This window comes from Cyrtonyx montezumae, unplaced genomic scaffold (assembly GCF_038088225.1).
Source record: "Cyrtonyx montezumae isolate F1298 unplaced genomic scaffold, pur_monq_1.0 scaffold_17, whole genome shotgun sequence".
Taxonomy (NCBI): Eukaryota; Metazoa; Chordata; class Aves; order Galliformes; family Odontophoridae; genus Cyrtonyx; species Cyrtonyx montezumae.
Window position 1 is genome coordinate 18,269,533 of NW_027071903.1, and position 20,963 is coordinate 18,290,495.

Genomic DNA, 20,963 nt, shown 5'->3' on the forward strand with positions numbered 1-20,963 from the left:
AGACTTATCAATCTGAACTGCAAGTTCACATACTTCAAAATCAGAAGTTGTTCTTTAAACCCTACTGCTTATTCAGATTGCTTTAAATAGGAAGCTCTTTCCCAGTACCTAATCATACAGAGTGAGAAAAAGTATCTACTGTTGAGAATTCAAACCAGAAGGTTTACAAATAAAAATGAGAAGTACAGAACTGAAGCAAGCAGAAGAATGGAGCCAGAAACATGTCATCAGGACTGTTTTAAACTCACAGTCCCCACCTCAAAAAAAGACATATAGTAACTTCTAAACTTGGACTAAAACACACAGATTGAAATCTGTTTTCAACTAGAATTAAGAGACAGTACAGTACAGTTCTGGGCTTGTTTAGTTTGGAAAGGAGAAGGCCCTGGGGAGACCTCATTGTAGCCTTCCAGTACTTGAGGGCAGCTTATAAGCAGTAGGCTACTGACTTTTTTACATGGTCTCATAGGCAGAGAGGTTATAGGAAATGATTTTAAACTAAAAGGGAAATTTAGGTTAAATGTTAGGAAGAAATACTTTACTCAGAGGAGTGGTGTTAAGGCACTGGAATAAGTTCTCCAGAGCTGTGGCTGCCCCATCCCTGGCATTCAAGGCTATACCAGATTGGGCTCTGGGCAGCCTGATCTAGTAGGTGGTAACCCTAGGGCAGGAAAATTTGGAAGCAGATGATCTTTAAAGGTCCCTTCCAACCTAAGATATGAGGTATATTATATGATTATATGACACATAACTGAATCACCTCTTACATCCCAGACACCAGACTGCAGGAAACACAGGGCTCCAGATAGCTCTTGTGCAGTACACTTAAGTCCAGCATTTTTTTTCCATACTGTATCAGCGACAAGCAACAAACCAACATATAATGCACTTCTGAAGCAACATTAAAATCGTAGAATAAATAATTGCATATAAAAATTTATTTTCTCTTTATATCATTCAAACAAGACTTGAAATACATACAACATAAGTAGCTGATTTCATTAATGTTTAAGTAGAGTGTAGAAAATAGGTGTTATCACAGAATCAACAACAATGTTGTACCGCATTTCTTCTCCCCTCACCATAAACTGGATTCAACTATCTTAATTAGATTCAACTACCCTTCCATTAGATCAACTATCTTAAGCTTTTTAACTTCCATGAGATCATAGCTGTGAGTTCAGAACACATTCATAGAATCCATCAGCCCTTATATATAAGGAAAGGTCAAAAACTCAGGCTCAGCTCTCACAATTGCTTCACTTACAGAATAGAACTTTGCAAGAGTAATTGCCATTCTCATTCTGAGTTCATATCTAGTACAAAATGATGTAATAGAGTAAAAAGAGAAAAAAATTCACTGATGGTTTCTATGTGAAATATGAGGGAAATAACACATTTTTAAGAGTAAGTATATGTAAGGGCACTTAAGCAAGAGCACTTAGTAAACTGAATTCATTGACCTAAAACTTTTGGCACACGTAGTCCCTGACACAGACAGTTATCTTGTGTTAAGAACAGAACTTGTCTTGATGTCTGTAGGATTATCCATCCCATTAAGAACTATGCTTTGAATAAGCTTAAGTATCTTACTAAACTGTATTTTAAGAGTTCTCAAGAAGAGAAACTGCAAAAGAAGGTAATATGAGAAGTGATTTAGATGGCACTCTTGCAGTGAAATAGTTATATACTGAAATATTGAAAACAAACTAAGTGTTTGGCATACAATGTTTTCTAAAAACTATACTGTTCCTTCTGGAGAAGTATTTAAGCTATAGTGATATAACCAAAACCATATACATTCTCATGACAGGTAAATAGTATTTTCCATTTTTAAAGTGCAGATTTACATTTGTAGTATAAGTGACAACATTCTGAAATAACTACCTTTACGAAGCAGTTGTCTATTTCATTCTTTACATACTCCTTTCTATGTTACTCCAGCACTGCACTTTCAGGAAACTAAAAAAACAGATTAATTTACAGAAGCTAAATGTTTCATACTTATTTAACATAATTTGCTTAAAATTAAGCTTTTAACTAGTTCCTATTACTTACTTTTGTAAGTACTTTGCAAAATGTGAGAACCATAATTATTACCACGATCTGCTTGTAAACCACGACCTTAGAGCACACATTAGATGACCAGTTTATTTTAGAGAAACAAAAGCAGGAAAAGGAAATTTCAGAATAAAAAAAACTTATCACAAGTCATAAATGACAGACGTCGATGCTTATTTTAAGAGTAACAAAACCCACAGTTTTGGCAAAACACAGCTTTTTAAAATAGCATTTATGACAGTTAACATCAGAAGAAGACCTCAGATATTTAATGTGTAGTTTCTGCAAGATATTTCTACAGTGCTTCTAATAAACTTTAGTGATAAGATTGTATGCCAGAGGTCAAACCCAACAAATCCTGTTATCATCAAGACAGCATTTGAGGTTTCTTCAACCGCAGCGATGCTTGCTTCACCAGCTTTTGTTGTTTTCTTGTTGCCAGTGCTTCCTCAATGGCATCACAAATGCTCTGCAAACAACATATTGAACAAAAGTAGATGAAAGTTATTCTGCAGTTCCCTTCTGTGAGATACTACCAATAATGGCTAATTCAATATTCACTCCTACCTACACGCAGCCTAGCTTGTGTATGTTGAGTACTGGAGTAGCCTGGATGGCCCAGCTAAAATCACGAGTAATTCCAGCATTTAGTAAAAGCTGAAGTGTTTCAAACACTTGTCAGTGCACTTTTGCTCATGATTTCATTAAGTCAATCTAATTTAAACAATGATTATGAAGAGAAAGAGTAATTTTAAGTTGGATGGACAGACAAGAATTAGAGTGTTGCTGAAGCATTTCAAACATTTATGGATTGCTGGTAACTTAAGGAAATCAGAGAAAGATTCAGATGACTAAAAAAAGAAGCAAATCTGAAACCCAAGATCTTATTATTTGTGAAGAACACTTGTTTTTGTGGCATCCTATCCAATCAGCAGAGTTTCACAAGTGTAATCTATACCGAAAAGAGAGATGCAAATTGTGGAGTATTACTGATGAAACTGAGCAACTGAAACTCACAAAAGATAAACAACACAGAGAAAATTTACTCTCAGCATACACATAGCAGTAGAAAAAAGAGCAAAGGAACAGTAGTTAACCACTAACAGGAAAAAGAGTGCAGAACAGACAGAAGTATTTCACTGGCATTGCCAGATAAAATCAAAAGGACTTTCACCAGTTAACCAAAAGCATTGTTTGGAACATCTGCCACAAAATAACACTGAAAAAACTTCATTCAGGTAGGAGATGGTGAAGTAGTAATACACACTGTTTTAGCATGTTAAAAAAAAGTGTCTTCAGGTGATTGTCTTCTTCCATTGTCCAATCCAATCTTTTACATGGTCTTGTTCTATTTCATAGGAATAACACAGCCATATTCTGACTCTGATTTGCCATTTACTCTAGGTGAAATTTTAATTATGCATACAAGATGCTGTGGATTTAACTAAATCCACTTTTGATATTGGGAAGAATTCTTCCTCTCATAATCTGATATACAACTACATTAAGACAGAGAGTTAGCCAGGTAAATTTTCCTATCATTGAGGAACCATGGAATTAATGCAAATTGTTTGCTTTGCCTGTGTGAGTTGGCTACAAAATCCAAGCACACACTGAACAAAAATTCCCCCCAAATCAGCCTCTCCAGCATCAATCTGAGAAAACATCAGAAAATATATGGTAGAAAACCAGTGGAGCGTGAGACACAGGGAAGCTGTTCATTTCACACAGAGGTACACTTACTGGGTACTATTTTACCTCATTGTTTTCCTGGTCAAACTCATTTTTCCACAAGAAAACATGGTATACAGTTCCCAGGCACTATTTTTCAGATGCTGCGGTTTCAGCTACTACAACAATGTCATATGAAGACAGAAAGCAGAAGAATAAAGAACATACCCTTGCTGTAGCTTCATCCTGAAGTTGAACTGCCTTTACACATTCATGACCTATATTGTCCTTCCTTTGGAACATTCTTTGATCCTGTTGAAAAGAGGCACAAAAATACAGGTCAGATGACTCACAAAACAGAATGCAGAACCAGATGTAAATGGCTTGAATGCCAACTTCAGCTTTCATTTCAGTTCATTCTCTGTACAATCCATCCACACTTTCAAAAAATTTTCCATCTCCAAAGCCAAGAGTTATAGTCCATAGATAAATCAAGGGAATCTTTGCATCTCTAAATAGAGTTGAAAAATAAATACTTTTTTTTTTTAAGACAAAAAAACTCAAAAATCACGAGATTTTCTTACCAAAACAGTTAGTTTTAAAACATTTCCTTCACAAGTAGGACAGCACATAAAGTCTTCAAATAGGTAATCCCACTCTGCTGTTAAATGACCTAAGATTTCCACCTCTTTAACATATATCACCCTCCTGTTCAAAAGGAAAAACAAGTCAATAGACAATTTCTCCCAGGAATTACAAGTCTAGGAGAAAACAAATGGAGAACAGAAATATATTTCAGAATGCATTTCCTATGTGCATCAAAAATACCTATTCAGTTCAACTGTATTTTCTTAATACATACTCTAAGATCATTACTTTGTTCTTATGATTCACATGTTCTATGCTATCATATGGTAGGCAGAGGGTAAATTAATCAAAACCACTGGTCTCTGCAAATCTAAGCATTTTAATAGAACTGGACACTAGAGGGACATCACTTAATTTTTACCAGCTCCTCAACGCCAGCATCTACTATGTGAGAGCAGTCAGCCAGCTGTGAAATAAATACTAGTGAAATACTAGTGAAATAAATACAGAATATCCACTGCTATGGTTTACAATTGCTAACTACTTGCCCCTTCATCAGTTTAGATCTCCGATGCCATCTAGCACACTAAGGAAAAAAAAAGTAGGCATTTTGAATGGGACTAAGCTAGAAGTTTTAAGCAGACACCGACCAATTGGGAAGTAGGCATTTAACTGAAGCTGCAAAAAAAATCCCAAAACCTAAATCATCTTTTGTAAAAATATGTCAGTACCTATCTTAAAAATCTTGTTCTGCCACAACAGGAAGTGAGTTAGTTGATACAAAACAAATTCAAGTTGGACGTCTCCTGAAGTCTTGGTATGGATAAGCCCACCTCTTATATACAGGCTAAGTGCAGAAACTAGTGACATCTCGGACGCAGAGATCATAATTCATGGGCTGACTTTTTCTTAGTAAGGTTTTGAGTCCTCAAACTATCCAAAATCAGTAATATCTTACATTCTAAGTACTGCCTGATGGATTTAGTATTCATTTTAATTTGAAAAAATCAGACTCAGAGTACTTGTTAATTAACAAACTTGTAAACGTGCATTATCAAAACACTGGTTTGACTGCAGACACTTGGTTTCTGATGTTTGAAATTAGATTGTGGAAGGAAGCATTTCCTCCAACAGGAGGAAACAGACACTGACTTTAGGGTCAAAACAGCTTTCTGAATTAGTGTCAACACCACTGATCACAATCTTACATTGTGCATAAAAGAAAACAAATCGTAAAATCAGTAAGAAAAAAATTAAGAAAAAAAACAAAATAAAGAAACAAAGTGCACGTGCAAAGAACAGCTATCAGTTCAGCCTTAGCCAGATGCCTTATCCCTAAATTGAAACAAGACAAGCTCATAAAAAGCCTTTAGAACTTAGTACCTATTGGTAACAATAAGGTTTGCCCTTCTGCCTCTTGGAAGTGCACAGTGGTATCGGTAGTTCTCTTTTTCCAGCTTTCTTATGTGCAATTTCTGAAACAGAAAATGAAAATATCTGGCCTGTAAAAACAGAAGTCTAAGAAATGTTTTCAATTCAAAAGCCTTTGAAAAAGATTACCTAGTTGAACTGTTTCATTAAAGGCAATCTCTCAGTGTTTGTAGTCCCGAATTAGCAGTGAAATACCTGATCCCTCCCCACCTCTCAAAGGGAGAACATGACACAGTGGCATTAGTAGACTACTTATTTACCTTGAATTCCCTTTTTGTGCTAATTATTGTTCAGTAATTCCTATTCTGCTACATCCTATGTTGCAGACCTGATTCAAGAATGAAAGTCCTGTGACAGTACCTTGAAAGAATATAACACTTGGCCTAGATCCACAGAAATAACCAAGTTACAAACACGCAATGCCCCCCCTTCAAGGGTCAGCTTCTAAAGTGCTGAACAAGCAGGCTTATTCAATATTCAAAATATGAAAGGTCCATGTAAGCATAGATCAAACTACTCATCACGTTTCTGTTAGGCAGCTACAAATTAAATGACAAACTACAAAGAGGTTTAGAAAAGCTTCAAAATACCACTGAAATGCTTTCTAACTATTTTTATGTTCTTAGATATTTTTTGATGAAGTATTTTTCTGATTTTCCATTCTACATGCCATTTAAGTGAAAAGTAGTTTTTTCTACATTACATCACCAGCTTTACAATATTCAGTCAACTCCAAAGAGCAGTATTGTAGAGTCTCAGAGTAAACCTTAAGTAACACTCACAATAACTTTAGCTTAAAGACATCACATTTCAGGCTGATACATCAATGAACTTGAGGGAAGTTTCAGCTTACTTCTGCTACTGGGGAATTCAGCTGCTTTTTAACAGCCAATTTAAATTTAATTAACAAACTAAAAAGAGCATTCTGGAAACGAACAAGGGAAGAAAAACAGCAACAAAGAAACAGCACAGTTTTAGTTATTCGCTGTAAATAAGTAACCTTCTCAATTTCCACAGCTGAATCTATGACTTGACTCCATGTTCATCTGTCTAAAAGCTCAATACAGATCAAGTAAGCAAAGAACGCTGTCATTTCAGCCTACTTCAGAATCAATTAAAAGAAATTTTGACATTTGCATTTTATTTTCATTTATTTAAAGTTTAACAGATGTCTTTAAGACTCAACATACATTTCAACAGATCCCAGAAAAACCCTTTAAGATCCAAGGTGGATAAAGTAGATGAAATCAAAAGCATAGTGTTTTCCTGGATTTGACACCAGGGGATAAGATATTAAAATATATTTCTGTATTTTCCACCAACCAAAAATATAGGATCCCCATCATAAATATATACATACACACATAAATATAAATTTCTGACCAGCTTAGAAATATTTGATACTGCAAAATAAACATGAAAGAAAAAAATGCCACAAAAGACTGCTTATCTCAGTCTTTGCATTTCTTCAAAGCATAGAAAGGAAGACAGCAGCAAATGACTAAAACAAAACATGAACTCACATTTTATACCCAAACCATATCTGACTCAGTTATATAAATCTGAATATATACATTTAAATACAAGAAATGAAAAGCAAAACATCACCAAGCAAGACCACAATACAAAAGTTGCAAAGGAACCTTCCTGTCGGATATGCAAAAAGTGAGACACGCTGCATTTTTAAACAGATTTATTCATAAGCTTATTTCTCTATTTAAACTCAAAATTTTGGTGAGAAAGTCTGTTTTTGTAACCCTAACTTCAAAAACAATGCTAGTATTTTTAAGTTTTGTACACTAAGACGTGAGCTCCCATGGGATGCATTATTTGTCAGAGCTGTACCAACAATCCTGATATAAGTTCAATGCATTATCATGGTGCATTACATAAAAAACAGTTTGGGACACTTAATGCAAATTACTTTGTGATACACATGCACAGATCAAATTCAGGCATCTTTATCAGAAGCTTTTACTTTGATGGTACTACTACAGCACTTTAAGGAAGTTCAACTTATTGTGCTCTTACCTGGAAATGTAAGAGCTAATGCAAATATACACAGCAGAACTGAATTAAGACACAGAATCTGCAGTTTCTTGAAAGATAATGTTTTTCTTGCTGCAAAACATTGACATCACCTAGCCCCACGTGTTCACCAGAAAATGAGGCAAAGTTGCACTGCAGATGTGAATAAAAGCACATCACATCCTGCTAGACCTTAAGTGCTGGGCATAGGCAGCAGTTTCCTCATCAGGACAGCAGTACCCACATATTAAAAAGCAACAGCTAACGAAGTTTTGCACAAAGATAAAGCCCTTAAGAACTCATTTCTTGAGAAACTATTCCCTTCATGTTGCCATATTTTTTCTTTGATTTCTCCAACTGTACATAGGTTTCACAAAGCACATTCTTTGTACTAAGCCTCACTGCATAAGCTAGAGACATGCACTGCAAGATATCAAATCTGACTGAACTGTGTGTAGCCCAAAGACTACATCTAGTATATCTGGGGAAATGAGTGTTGTAATCTACCAGCCTACTCCAGCCCAATGCTCTTCTTACCTTAAACCAACCAACCAACCAAACAAACAAAAACAACAAAAAAGACAAAAACCCTTCTGGGAGGAAAAACAAAGACAAAAGCCTCATCTCAAGACCTGATCTACACATCTGCTTACCCTAGGTAGGGCTCTATTAACATTTAGGAACAACTACATTTTTATGTAAAATATTTTTTGTCCAACCACTGGATTGGACAAAAGGCATCCATCAGTAAGGCATCCACTCCTTGAGGTAACCTGACAAGGTTTCAACTCTGGAAATACACACTCATTTTAAAAGGATATACATATTAGAGCAAATCATTAAAAAAGTCCAAGCAGAGCCAACTAGAAAAGTATTTTGCACAGCTCCTCTGTAGAGGAACTAAGCCAAAGTAATAAGACTGCTAAGCTTTTCCCATGGAAAAGTGAAGGAGTTAATGACATACAAGATGCATAAAAGTAGTGTGGCAGGAAAAGAAAACATATTGAAACTCAAGGTTTTTAAATAAATTAAGGATAGTCACCTATAATTTGATAGAAACAGTGAACTTTGAAAATGGATCTGAGCTGTACCATTAACATGGGTAAAGCAGCAGGCAAGAAGCAGAGCTTTCTCAAATGCATTTAAATTAATTACTCAATAAGGTAAAAGTCATTGGCAGAATCAGGCATGATACAACCAAGGCAACATTCAGAAGTATTTGGTGGAGGTAAGAAAAGAATAGGTAGTAATTCTAACTGCATAGGCAGGAGAATAATTTCTGGGTCAATGTTTGTATGGCAGGTAGAAAGCATCAAGAAGGCAGGCATGCAATAAAATGCAGAAATTAAGAATCCAAAACACATTTACATATTGCAGATCTCCAATTCTGAATAAATTTTATTCTTCACCTACTTAGAGGGGGGAAAAATACAGTTACTGATAAGAAGGAAGAAATCCTGGTTAAATTACTTGCAAACTCAAGTCAGAAAATAAACAGAACTAACACAAAGTAACTTCTTGGCAAATAAATCTGCATGTATAAACTGACCTTCTGACTTGCCTTCCCTGCTTAAGTATCTTATTTCATGTAAGACACTGCTCATCTTGCTTTGAATTTATACTAGGAAACAAAACCTTCCCAACACTGAACTCTAACATAGAGATCAAAGCCAGTTTAAAACACATATGTAAATAATAGTAGAGTTCAAGTAAATGAGTTCTGGAAAGAAGAGGGAACCTAGAGAACTATGCACAAGATTAATTCTTGTTTAGTATGCAATTCTGACCTAAACAAATAAGGCCTAAGAAAGATACAAATATTAGATGTGCAAGAAATGAAAAATATCCAATTTTCAGTGTTAAATATGCTGCATTCTCCTTTACAATGGATGGAGAAAATACAGTGAAACCAATGAGAAAGCATAAGATTACTGGAAAATATCTTAAAATCTAAAAATAACACAAGTTAAAATAAAAAAATACTGTACGAACAAATCTGTTTTGCTTCATATATGATAACATCTCTAAAGCAGCTAAAATAAAAAAACCCCTATTTGATTTCCTTTCTTTAATCAACTTAAATGAAAAACGCTGACTACTGAACTCTAAATTCTAGAAAGATATTGGCAGCAAAGATGTACGTGCTTGAATTTTTATTCATTTACTATATGAAAGTACTTCAGTTCCTAAGACAACTTGCTCGTCTTTGCCAAAACTTATGGCATCACTCCATGTAGAAATATATTTTACTATCATTTCATGTTAATAGTTGACATTTAATTTTGTTAAAAAGTCCCAGAAGATCCTCTGAATGAAATCGGAGTCAAGCTGACTATATTTCTAATTGATAGAATCCCATAGAGAAGAAGTAGTAGTAGAAATGTTTACTTGAAGGCACAGGAGTTCATCAAACATCTAAGTGGCCAGCCTACAGCATATTACAGAAACCAGAAAGGCAAAATTTTTCAGTTTTTATGGAAACAGTATTTCCATATAATCATGAAATTAGAAGCAGATATTTTCCACAGAATTTTCTACTCGATACTACTTTGGATGTTATGCTCATATGTTACTCTGTTCATCCACAGCCCTAAAAGAATGACAATATTAAAAACCAAATGAACTCAGCATCTATGCTACCATGATTTTTCTACACTCAAGTGCCCTCAGTAGCTGCCATTCATAAGAAGCTAAGCATTCTCAGAAAAATAGACAAAAAAAGCGCTCCCTTTTCCTCTCTCATCTTTCTCACTTCACTAATCTTACCTTAGATATTCAAGTTCATTTTTAGTTTGTTTTCTTAGCATGGACAACATGAAACACTATCTGCTACAAAGAAAAGACACAGATAGCAGGGAGAGGACATGTTAAATGCAATCACGCCCTTAACCTAAAATGAATAAGGTTGATACATGATCATAAATGAAATCAAGAAGAAATATGGAAAATGTTTACTCCTTTATTCCAGTTCTTGCTGCGTATGCCAGGAGAGAAAGAGAAAGAAGAAAAACATTAGAAATAGACTAGGAAATAAGGACTAAAAACGAGCATTAAGAAGGAACTACCAACTTAGCAACTTTTACTTTTTAGAAGTTCATTAGAAAAGTAATTTAATTTTTTAGCAAAAAAAGAAATTAATTTAAGGAAGTAAAAGTTGACATACAGTTCAACTGGATTCTCATTATTTAGTACTTGAAAACAACTTTTACTAATTTCCTATGTTAGCCACATCTAGGTGTAAAATGAGCCTAGATGTTCACAGAATGCCTGTAGTTATGACATGCTAGCATTACAAATAATTCAATAAATATCAAAATGTGGTACTCTGAGAATTCATACAGATTTCTCCATTGCTAATACAATAAAAAAACTACAGGAATCTCAACAACTGCATTATATAGAAAATAATTTAAGTAATTAAAGCCCCATTCATCCTATGTAAGATCTGTTTTGTTTGTGAAGATGACTTAGCAGCAGGTGCAGTTTTTTCAGCAAAGTATTTCATGAGAGTGCCAAAAATGTTTCTCTTAACATCTGCACATATTCTCAAAGCATTCTTAATCCTATCTCCCTTCAGAGCAATGTTTTTGTTTGCTTTCCTCTTAAATTTCTATAATCCTTTAAGGAATCCTGTGGATCAGAGAACTTAAAAGCATGTTTACAAGGTAAATCATACCTCAAATAAATCATAACCCTCAGCTTCCACCCTATCATATGGCCGGATGATGCCATCTTCATGAATGAGACGTGGAGGGCGGAGATTAGGTACTTCCTCAGTTGATTCTGCCACCCTGTTAGAGACAGTGGAACAGTATTCTCATAAGCTCATTGCACATTTGTGTTCCAACAATTTATGTTTAAAATTCGTCCTATTCACTACCTCAATTTAAACTTCACGAATATCGTGAAGATGTAAATAACAAGGACACGCTGCCAGTAATAAATTCAAAATAACATCAGAGAATTAGCTATCTACAACATAACTTAGAAAAGCTTACTCCCATGCCTTGACAAGTACTAAGATTTCAAGTTCATTAACATATTTTCATAAGGTCCCCTTAAAACACGCAAAACCCTTGACGCATGCTGCAGCATTTCAAACTGGTAAGATTTCAGCAGTCAATTTTTACAGTAAGTTTAAATGATGTTTAAGCATTTGCATTCAACAGTACATAAATATGCCTCAGAAGGAAAATTTAAATAAGGTCCTTTAACTACTTTTTCATAAGAGAAGGGACTGAAATGAAAAAATGATCTAGTTACTGTCTGTGTGGCCTGCAATACTGCAAGACAAATTCTAAGACAGCAACTTCCAGAGATTATCATAAAAAACATTCATTAGAAGCTGCTACATGCCTCTTGGTCCCACAAATCCTACTGAATATCGTACATAACACAAATGACTTAGTGTCACTACTGGATCATTTCATTACATGGTGTGCAGCATACAGAGACTACATCAAAACATCCCCTTGACTTTTTACCTTTGAATTCCCAGGAAGGTACTGCTTGCCATATCTACGATGCCACCTGTTGGGCGGGCAACCACTCCTACCAGCCCCTTTCCAATTCCTTTGAAGAATCCAGCTGCACCTTCTTTTTTAGCCCCTTCAGAAGAAAGGGGAAAAAAAACATGATAGTTTTAATAATATGCCAGAAGATAGTGGTGACAGAATTAAGCTGCTACTACTCCAAACAGCATTAGAATATTTTGTCTAAAAGAGCCCACAGGAGCTGATTACATACCACCCAGTTACTAAGAAGTTCTCCAAACAAGTCACAGATTGCCCAATCAGTCATAACGTTGTTCATTTAAATTCATAGCTGCCTTCAAAGTGAACATAGCTAAACATGTTGACAGAATCAGAGAACATCCTCAGTTGGTAAGGACCCATAGGCCAAGTCCACCTCCCAGCTCCACACAGAACTACCCCAAACCCAAACCCTAGGCTGACGAGCAGAGTCCAAGTGCTCGTTGAGCTCCAGCAGCTTGGGGTCACGTCCACTGCCCTGGACAGCCTGTGCCATGCCCACACCCTCTACGGAAGAACCTGTCCCTAACCCCTCACCTGACAAACTTCCATGCCATTCCCTTGGGCCATGCCTCTGTCACTAGGCAGCAGAGCACAGTGCTGCTGCCTCCCCTCAGCTCCTCTGCTCTGGGCTGAACAAAGCTCAGCCACTTCTCATACGCACTGTTCTCTAGGCCTTTCATCATCTTTGTAACCCTCTTTCAGATGCTCTTCAGCTACATATCCTTCTTTTATTGTGGTCCCCATACTTGCTTGTTGATGGGAGGCCACACATGGCAGAGCAATGCAGGTTAATCCCTTCCCTCCCTCAGCTGGTAGTACTGCACACCCCAGGGCACACTGCTGACTCACGTTGAGCTTGCTGCCAAGCCTGAACCCCTAATCCATTTTCACACGGCTGCTCTCCAGTTTCATCCCCTAGTCTGTATGTATATTCTGGATTGCCGTGTCCCAGTGCAGAATCCAGCACTGCTCTCATTAACCTTCATCTGACTGGTGACTGCTCAGCCCTCCAGTTTGTGAAGATCTCTCTGTAAGGCCTCTCCAGCTCCTAATTTACATACATTTCAGTCCTGCATCCAGAACATTTATAAAAGCATCAAAGACAAATCACCCTAAAACGAAGCCATGTTAGAATCTCAGTGGTCTCTGGTCTAGTGTAACTTCATTTATTACAACTCTTTGAGCTCAACCCATCAGTCAAAATTAATTCTGCTCTTCACACATTCAATCAAGTCTTTAAGCTAATATATCAGTTTTTCTAAGCGAGTAATAACAATAAAATAGTGTGAATGATCTAAGCTGCATTTACACAACTGAAGTTAATTATTTCTCTTTAAATTCCATGTTTTTAGTGATACCTAACACAGAAGAACCAGGTGAGCGTTTAGAAAGCACATCTGTTCATCTATTAGTGAAAGAATTACTACACCTCAATTTATCTGCCAACCACATATAAGGCATAAGTGATACACAGGACAGTAACAATTAACTTGCAATATTTAAACCACTTGGATATCAACTTAAATGTAAAACATTTTTTCTTAGATATTCACATCATCTATCATAGTGATGAAGTAAGCTCTCATGAAACTTATACTGCTCTTGGGCACTAAATCAGATTTATTCATTAAGGCTTCCCCAGTACTTGAAAATCTCCACAAATTAAAATGTAGTGATGAGACATCTATCACCTCCAATAAGTAATTACTCCAGTTGTTCATTATTTTTACTGTATCCAAAATCTATTAGCTCAACATCTGATATGAACACACCATGAGTACTGCAGGATATAAAATGTCAGAATCTTAGGACAGAATCATAGAACTGTCTACGTCACAAAAGACCTTTAAGATAAAGTTCAACCATCAACTTGACTTACTAAGCCCAATCACTACAGCCACACTCCTATGTCACAACTTCTAAAGCTTTCTGAACTGGTATTTTAAGTTCTTACTTTTCATAGAATCATTGTTAGTATTTTTATGCTAGCTTTGAACAATAATCTGGTTACTACAGCAAGCCTAACGTAATATCTTACAATCCCTCCCTAATTCATACAAAAGCAAATAACAGCTTTAAAAGTATCTCAGTAAATACTGCAAAATGTTACATTTAAACTAGAAATACAAAAATAAGCTTCCTTTGCTTTTGTATTGTGACAGAAATTTCTTAAAACTAAAAAAAATCTAAAATACAACAAAAACTTTTAAGCAGTGTAGCCTTAGAACTTACCTTCTACCGGTTTAGTAATTATTCCTGTCACACCCCCAACAACACCCTAGAAGAAAGAAGATAATCAAGTTCCTATTTAGAAGTTAGAATGCTAGTGACCAGCTAGGCAATCAATCAGCTCATCTTCATTTTAAAAACTGATGAAGTTCAGTATCAGTAATATTTTTTATTATAAAATAAAAAGTAAAAGAGGGAAATGGCTCAAGTAACATTTATTTGGCAACAAAGAAATCCTCTGTATAGCAGTCTGCCTCATACTAATTAAGAAAGCTTCTTTCTAAGAGAAAGCTCTTCAGAAAGCTGTCAGAATTTCCAGTCATGAGTGAGCAGTACCAAATATCTAAGATAAATCAAATAACTGAGAAGGATTGTAAAGTCAAAGTGTTAAATGACACTATGGTAAAAAAAATACCTATCTATCTATCTATCTCCAGTGGAGTAACCTCTAAACTTCCAGCAAACTCAATCAGAAACACCAACACAATGCTTATTACGTAAAATTCTATAGAAAATCATTGGTAATTTTGAATTGGAGTCATGGAATTTATTGAGATTTAATTTATTTTCATCTAATACAAATCTCTCAGTAATTGTTTATATGGGTTTTTCACACAACACCAGAAACGACCACATTCTGCAAACAGAAAAGGTTTCTGACCTCAGATAATAAAGAACAGGTGACACCTGAGCAGGTTCTATTTCAGAAAAATAATCAATCTAATATGACACCCACTTCTATACTTCAACTTGACTTAGAAGAATGTGCAAATGAATGAAAAAAAAAAAAGGAGTTTTTGTAAGAACTCAGCATATACAAAGCCATTTATACACAGAACAATTCCAGAGTTAAAATTCACAGCCTAACTGCTTTAATGACAGAATCAGTTGGAAGAAAATATGAGGGCCCAGTTACTTCAACGGAGGAAGAAATTTGTATTTCTTACCCTTTCCCTTTTTAAAGGCCCTATCTTCATTCAGGGTCATGTACTGGCCAAAAGAACAACACAACTTCAAACACTAAAGCTGACAGACGATGCTCAGAATATCGAATCTCCTATAACTTCCTGTTTGTGTCTACTGTTTAGCTCATGTTTAGATAAAGCCAAAGAAGACGTTATCAAACTTCCACATATATAATTAAATATATATTAAGAGCTGACATCGTATACTCAACGTCACACATACCCGTAGCAAGCCTTTTCCTCCTTTGGTCAGGCTGTCACTGAAGTCTCTTGGCTGACGACCCATTTCCTCTCGCCGTTTTTGCTGATATTCTTTATCCATAGTAATGGCTGCTAAGCCTTTCCCAACAGAACCAGTGATCCTAGACACTACCCCTGCAGCACCACCTAATGGAACAGATCAGAAAATAAAAGCTAACGTTCTTCCACAATTTAACAGTAAAAAAACCAATAAACCACAGCAATTTCTCCCATATTGAATTCTGGTATTACTAATGTTCATAAGCTGGATAATTAAGTATGAAAAGAAATTGGTCTGGAATCTGTTTAGTATAATGTAACTCTTAAGTATAATGTAACTCTTAAATCAGCTCAGTATGCATCACATATCATACTGGATGGAAGCTGACTTCCTCTACTAACTATAATACACAGCTGAATAAACATCTAAGGTAACCGTATCAACTTAGGACAAGTATCACTCTCAGTCATTTTCAGATATTTTGTAATCATTACAATCACTTTCTTTATTCATACCTAGCATGTTACAAACTCAATAGTACACACAATTTTTCTGTTAGGTTTTCTGTTCTGCAAACAGATTTAGATGTTCTCAAGTAAGTTGGGTATGAATGGTCTGTAAGATGAGACTGGCAACACTATCATACAAACTTAAATTCTTGTACAAAAAATAATTTTGAAAAGATATTTTCAAAACATAACTTCCCTCCAAAGTAAAGAATACATAAATGTAATCCATGTGCTAATCTATTTTATCAAACAAGTAGCAATAGGATACGCACCCACTGTATGTCCAAGAAGACTTTTAACTCCAATTACAAAGCCTTCAGCAAATTCTTCAGGTCCTTGAACAGCACCCTGAAAATGAAGCCTATCAGCATTAGAAGATAACTACATACTTGTGCGTTTCAAGAAAGTTAAGGAATTCCTTTACATCAGACACAGCAAAATTGTTTTAACGTGGCACTTCATTAAGAGTTGAGAAAATGCTCATTTTTTTTTAAATGTTAACTGTGTAGAGTACAATGACAAAAAGCCTACAACTTCACCTGCATGTTTAATCAGTCTATTCATGTTTATGAATGGTTGAAGAATCAGAAAGTCATACCTGAAAAGGCTCATAAAAGAAGGCTTCAACTCCCTCAGACAAGCCTCTGATTAAGCCAAATGGGTTTCCAAGAACATCTAACCCAAGTACAAGAACATACATCTGTTTCAGGAACTAAATAAAAACAAAGACAACAAAAATTAAATAATCAACAACAACAAATAACCCAGAAGAGCTTTAATGGCTGCTGTTACACAGTAGAATTCAAGGGTGATTAATTATTCTGACTGATTACCCAAGTAAGGCGTTAGGAGTACTGAAGCAAGTATTCCTGCTGTGACAGACTGATTAATGATACAGTTTATCTAAGGATAACTAACAGAACACTGCAGTGAATAAATGTACAGGCAGAAAGAACAAAAGTAACTACATACATTTCTTCAACACATTTTCAGGTTTTTGTAATTACGTTTCAGAAACATGCCTGCAGATTTCTACTTCAGTACCACGAACTTAGAAAAAAAAATAACCTTCATTCATCTTTTCTTTCCTATTTTCCACATTCTGTAAAGACAGTTAACTCAATATTTTACACAATGGCTTGACTAAAACTTACCTGTTCACTATAATGTCTAACAGCTCTCTTCATCAGTTGATCTCTCTTGTAGAACTGATATTTAATTTGAAAGAACGCAAGTCTGAAAGACAAATAATTGTGAAATAGTTGTATATTGTTAATAGGCACTCTCTCTCCTTTTCAGTATTTCAGTTTTTTTTTCCTTGAGATAAACCTGAAGCTATATTCCACTGAAAAGGAGAAGAATCCACACCTCTCCTGCATTCCTCCATTTTCACAGAGGCTCTATCCATTTATGCTAGTGACAACCAGCAAAGTTTAATGTAGACCTTCTAATTAAAGCATATAGTACGTTTTTTCAAATTACTAAAATATAAGTCTTGTTTGGCTTACTTGAAAATAAGATCATCCACATCTGTTAGAGTAGCTCCAATACTTTTCAACAGTAAATTAAGAGAATGGATGGCTATCATTTCTTCACCTTTATCTGATGTTTCTCCACCAGAAGCCAGAGACAGACTCAAATGCAACTATAAAGAAAGAATTAATAAAGCCAACTGTTTTATCCAAAGAGTTTATCTGAGCATCTATTTTACTAAAAAGAATGAAGCAGTAATTTTTATCAAGTTACCTCACCTTATCCATTACGTACCTTAATTGGAGAAATATGAAAAAGCTCAAAAAAGCTCAGCATTGACAAGTCTGTTAAGGAAGACTCCATTAGTTCAGTGTTAAGTGCATCCACGTCTTGCTGAATTAGTTTAGACTATTTTAATATAAAAAGAAAGAAAATTGAACAGAAAGTTAGGTTTGTAACAGCACAGAAAAACCATACAAGTATATACTTATATATAAGCATATATAAATACACAGATAAAAGCCAACACAAAAAGCAATTTAGTACAAATACAGTAAAATAGAGAGCTAACTAAAACGGTCAGCAGCTCCAGAAGTGGAAATGGGATAACTGCTTTTGTATCCCAGACTGTTATCACGTTAAGACTTTTCCCTTAAGGCTAAACACAAAATTCTGAGACTTTTTAAATCTTTCTTCTTGATTACTTGACACATCCTTATATTTCTCAATCACTAACAGTTATTCCTGATATTTCTAAATTAATACAGAAGTAAAGCAACTAACTTCCTGAGGTCACTTGCACTTCTGTACTTCCTCATCAGATTAGAATTCTAGATAATAAATCTAAAGACAACACTTCTAAGAAAAATCACTTTCCAGTCACTCATCAGCACTGACAAGCCAGCTAAAAGATTACTCTACATACCCCAACCTTAGTATACTACCCTTAACACTTTGTAGCCACAGTTGAAACAACTGTGTCAAACAATTAAATGTTAGAAGAAAAAACAATTACACATAACCCTGTATCAGCTATTAAACTAGTGTGTTAGTAATACTCAATCCTAAACGTCAATGAAAATCACAATGCTCTGCTGACCATTATTTTGCCAAATTTCTTCATTTGTTGTTCTCAAATGCAAAATTTCTAAAATATTCAGATAATCACATAGGCCCATAAGGACCTACTGTGGCAACAGTTGCTCCAATACATTACCCTTTGCCTTTCAGCTTCTGGATCTGTAGATGGAGTGAAAAGTTCACTAAGTGCTGCTAAAAACCCTTGGTCAATTTTCAGTGCCATTTCCTGGATAAGAACCATGAAGTATCTAAAATGGGAAGATGAACAGTGTGTCTTTGAAAGCATCCAGAATTTAAGCTGAACTTGTATAAGTAACTGAGGTTTAACTGAGTGTTAACTGTTTATGTACAGTTAGGAGGGCTTAACAGCCACGTGAAACTGCATGTTGCTTTTCTGTAGATTATTCAAAATTGACCTAAAAAGAGCAGTTAATAATTTTAATTTTGTACTTTATGATTTTATGTGCTCCACTGGTTTCACCTAAGTAGTGTGTTTGTTCCTCTTATCCAACTACCTTCTTCTGTAAGTCATGTTATTAAATATTTACTTCAATAAAATTGACCATCCTCAAATATTACACCTAGCCAGGGACAAAAACTGGTAAGTAACCATGAGAATGTTTTCATTTCACTTCATAGTACAAAACTCAAATGAAGACACAGACATACTGAGAACATATATTTCATAGCAAAATACTGTCTTGAGCTACATGAGAGACTGAATGCCTGTTGTTAGAGCACCAAATAAACCCAGCACTGTGTAGCAGATAGGCAGAGATGGAACTCCAATGTTTCAGCTGAAGAAGTACATCATTCTGACTACTAAAGAACTTCCTTAACTGTTAACAGTTACTTTCCAAAATAAATAATATTTTTAAATGTTGGGGTTTTTTTTCCCCCACTACAGACATTTAAAACTCAGTCCAAGTCAAGAGTTTATTGCACAGGACAATCCCACCACTAAAATAATGTGCACTTTAAAGATGTTAAATTCTTTTTAAGGACGCATTACAGCACACTATTAAACTCACTTGAATTGCAGTACTTTGCTGTATTCATTAAATCTAGTGATAATGCTGATGTCGATGAATGGTTTTGGTTCTGAAAAAAAAAATAAGAATTAAACTGTCAAGCTACTACATTCAAGGTCGTGTGAGTCTGATATCATTAAAAGTTTTCACTTACCTGAATCCAAAGCAATTGACTTGGGAGGGGCTACTGGGTGAAACACGACAGGAAACATCGATCCTGGTAATTGATTATCAACCTAAAATTATTATATTAATTAGACGTGCTTTAATACTGCAATAATTGAAGTCCATTTCAGTTTTAGAAGGCTTGGGGAACTTTTTTTAAAATACACTTTGCTCAAGAATATCATTGTTTTCATACTCCTTCCCCATTCTTCCTACAGGAAGGAGGAAAGGGAAAGATTTTGCTGCAAAGATTTTGAGATGTTACTTTTTAAGTTGTAAAAGATCTAAAGGTTGGAAGGGTTGAAAGGGATGCTTACAGAGTTTCACACACAGATTCATTTAGAGTATCTGTAGCCAATGGTATGTTTGACTAACAATAAGAAGTACCTTCATGCACAGGAAAAACAAAACATGAAAGCAAAATAAAGAGGAAACTCCTCCAAATCAGCTGGTCAGAAAAAGCATTAACAGGGTCCTTGATGAGTGCCTCCTCCATGCAAGACTGAGCAGCAGTTAGTGCTGATGAGGATGATGGTTATTTACCTCATTACTTTAAGTATTGTCAGAAGTACCAACCCAAATAATTTACTGGTTATCTTGTTCTTGTATCAGCACTATTAGCTCCAGCTGGAGTATGTTAGTCAGGTAGAAATAATGAATGTTCATTCATTGTTAAATTTACATACGATACTGGTTTACTGTCTATTGCCTGCTTTCCAGTAGGTAGGTGCTTTTACACAGAAAGAGCTCTAATTCTTAGGTATACTACCTATAATTACATGTTACATGACTATCTATAAGCTATGACTGCATAGAAGCGACTATTATAAATTTTGGAAATGTTTTATTTTTTTTCTTTAAATGTAAACACCAAAATAACCCTTTCTTTAGAACTACACTTTCCATTTTAGGACCCAGTTTTATTTTAACCCACAATTTCATGAAATCCTTTCCAC

At 35.3% G+C, this 20,963-nt stretch overlaps 1 protein-coding gene across 1 annotated transcript in view; it reads right to left on the reverse strand.

Annotated features, from left to right (window-relative positions):
* Positions 1 to 2,181: 2,181 nt before the first annotated feature.
* Positions 2,182 to 20,963, reverse strand: part of VPS13C (vacuolar protein sorting 13 homolog C) — an 85,056-nt gene continuing 66,274 nt past the window's right edge. Inside the window, exons 70-85 of the mRNA XM_065733521.1 lie at positions 19,997 to 20,078; positions 19,843 to 19,912; positions 18,948 to 19,059; positions 18,026 to 18,139; positions 17,767 to 17,903; positions 17,413 to 17,494; positions 16,857 to 16,970; positions 16,531 to 16,606; positions 15,732 to 15,895; positions 14,547 to 14,592; positions 12,264 to 12,387; positions 11,456 to 11,570; positions 5,704 to 5,795; positions 4,317 to 4,440; positions 3,961 to 4,044; positions 2,182 to 2,530 (exon numbers count right to left, since the gene is read on the reverse strand). Coding sequence (XP_065589593.1) covers positions 2,429 to 2,530; positions 3,961 to 4,044; positions 4,317 to 4,440; positions 5,704 to 5,795; positions 11,456 to 11,570; positions 12,264 to 12,387; positions 14,547 to 14,592; positions 15,732 to 15,895; positions 16,531 to 16,606; positions 16,857 to 16,970; positions 17,413 to 17,494; positions 17,767 to 17,903; positions 18,026 to 18,139; positions 18,948 to 19,059; positions 19,843 to 19,912; positions 19,997 to 20,078 — 1,638 coding nt within the window. The 3' untranslated portion in view covers positions 2,182 to 2,428. The remainder of the gene's footprint in view (positions 2,531 to 3,960; positions 4,045 to 4,316; positions 4,441 to 5,703; positions 5,796 to 11,455; positions 11,571 to 12,263; positions 12,388 to 14,546; positions 14,593 to 15,731; positions 15,896 to 16,530; positions 16,607 to 16,856; positions 16,971 to 17,412; positions 17,495 to 17,766; positions 17,904 to 18,025; positions 18,140 to 18,947; positions 19,060 to 19,842; positions 19,913 to 19,996; positions 20,079 to 20,963) is intronic.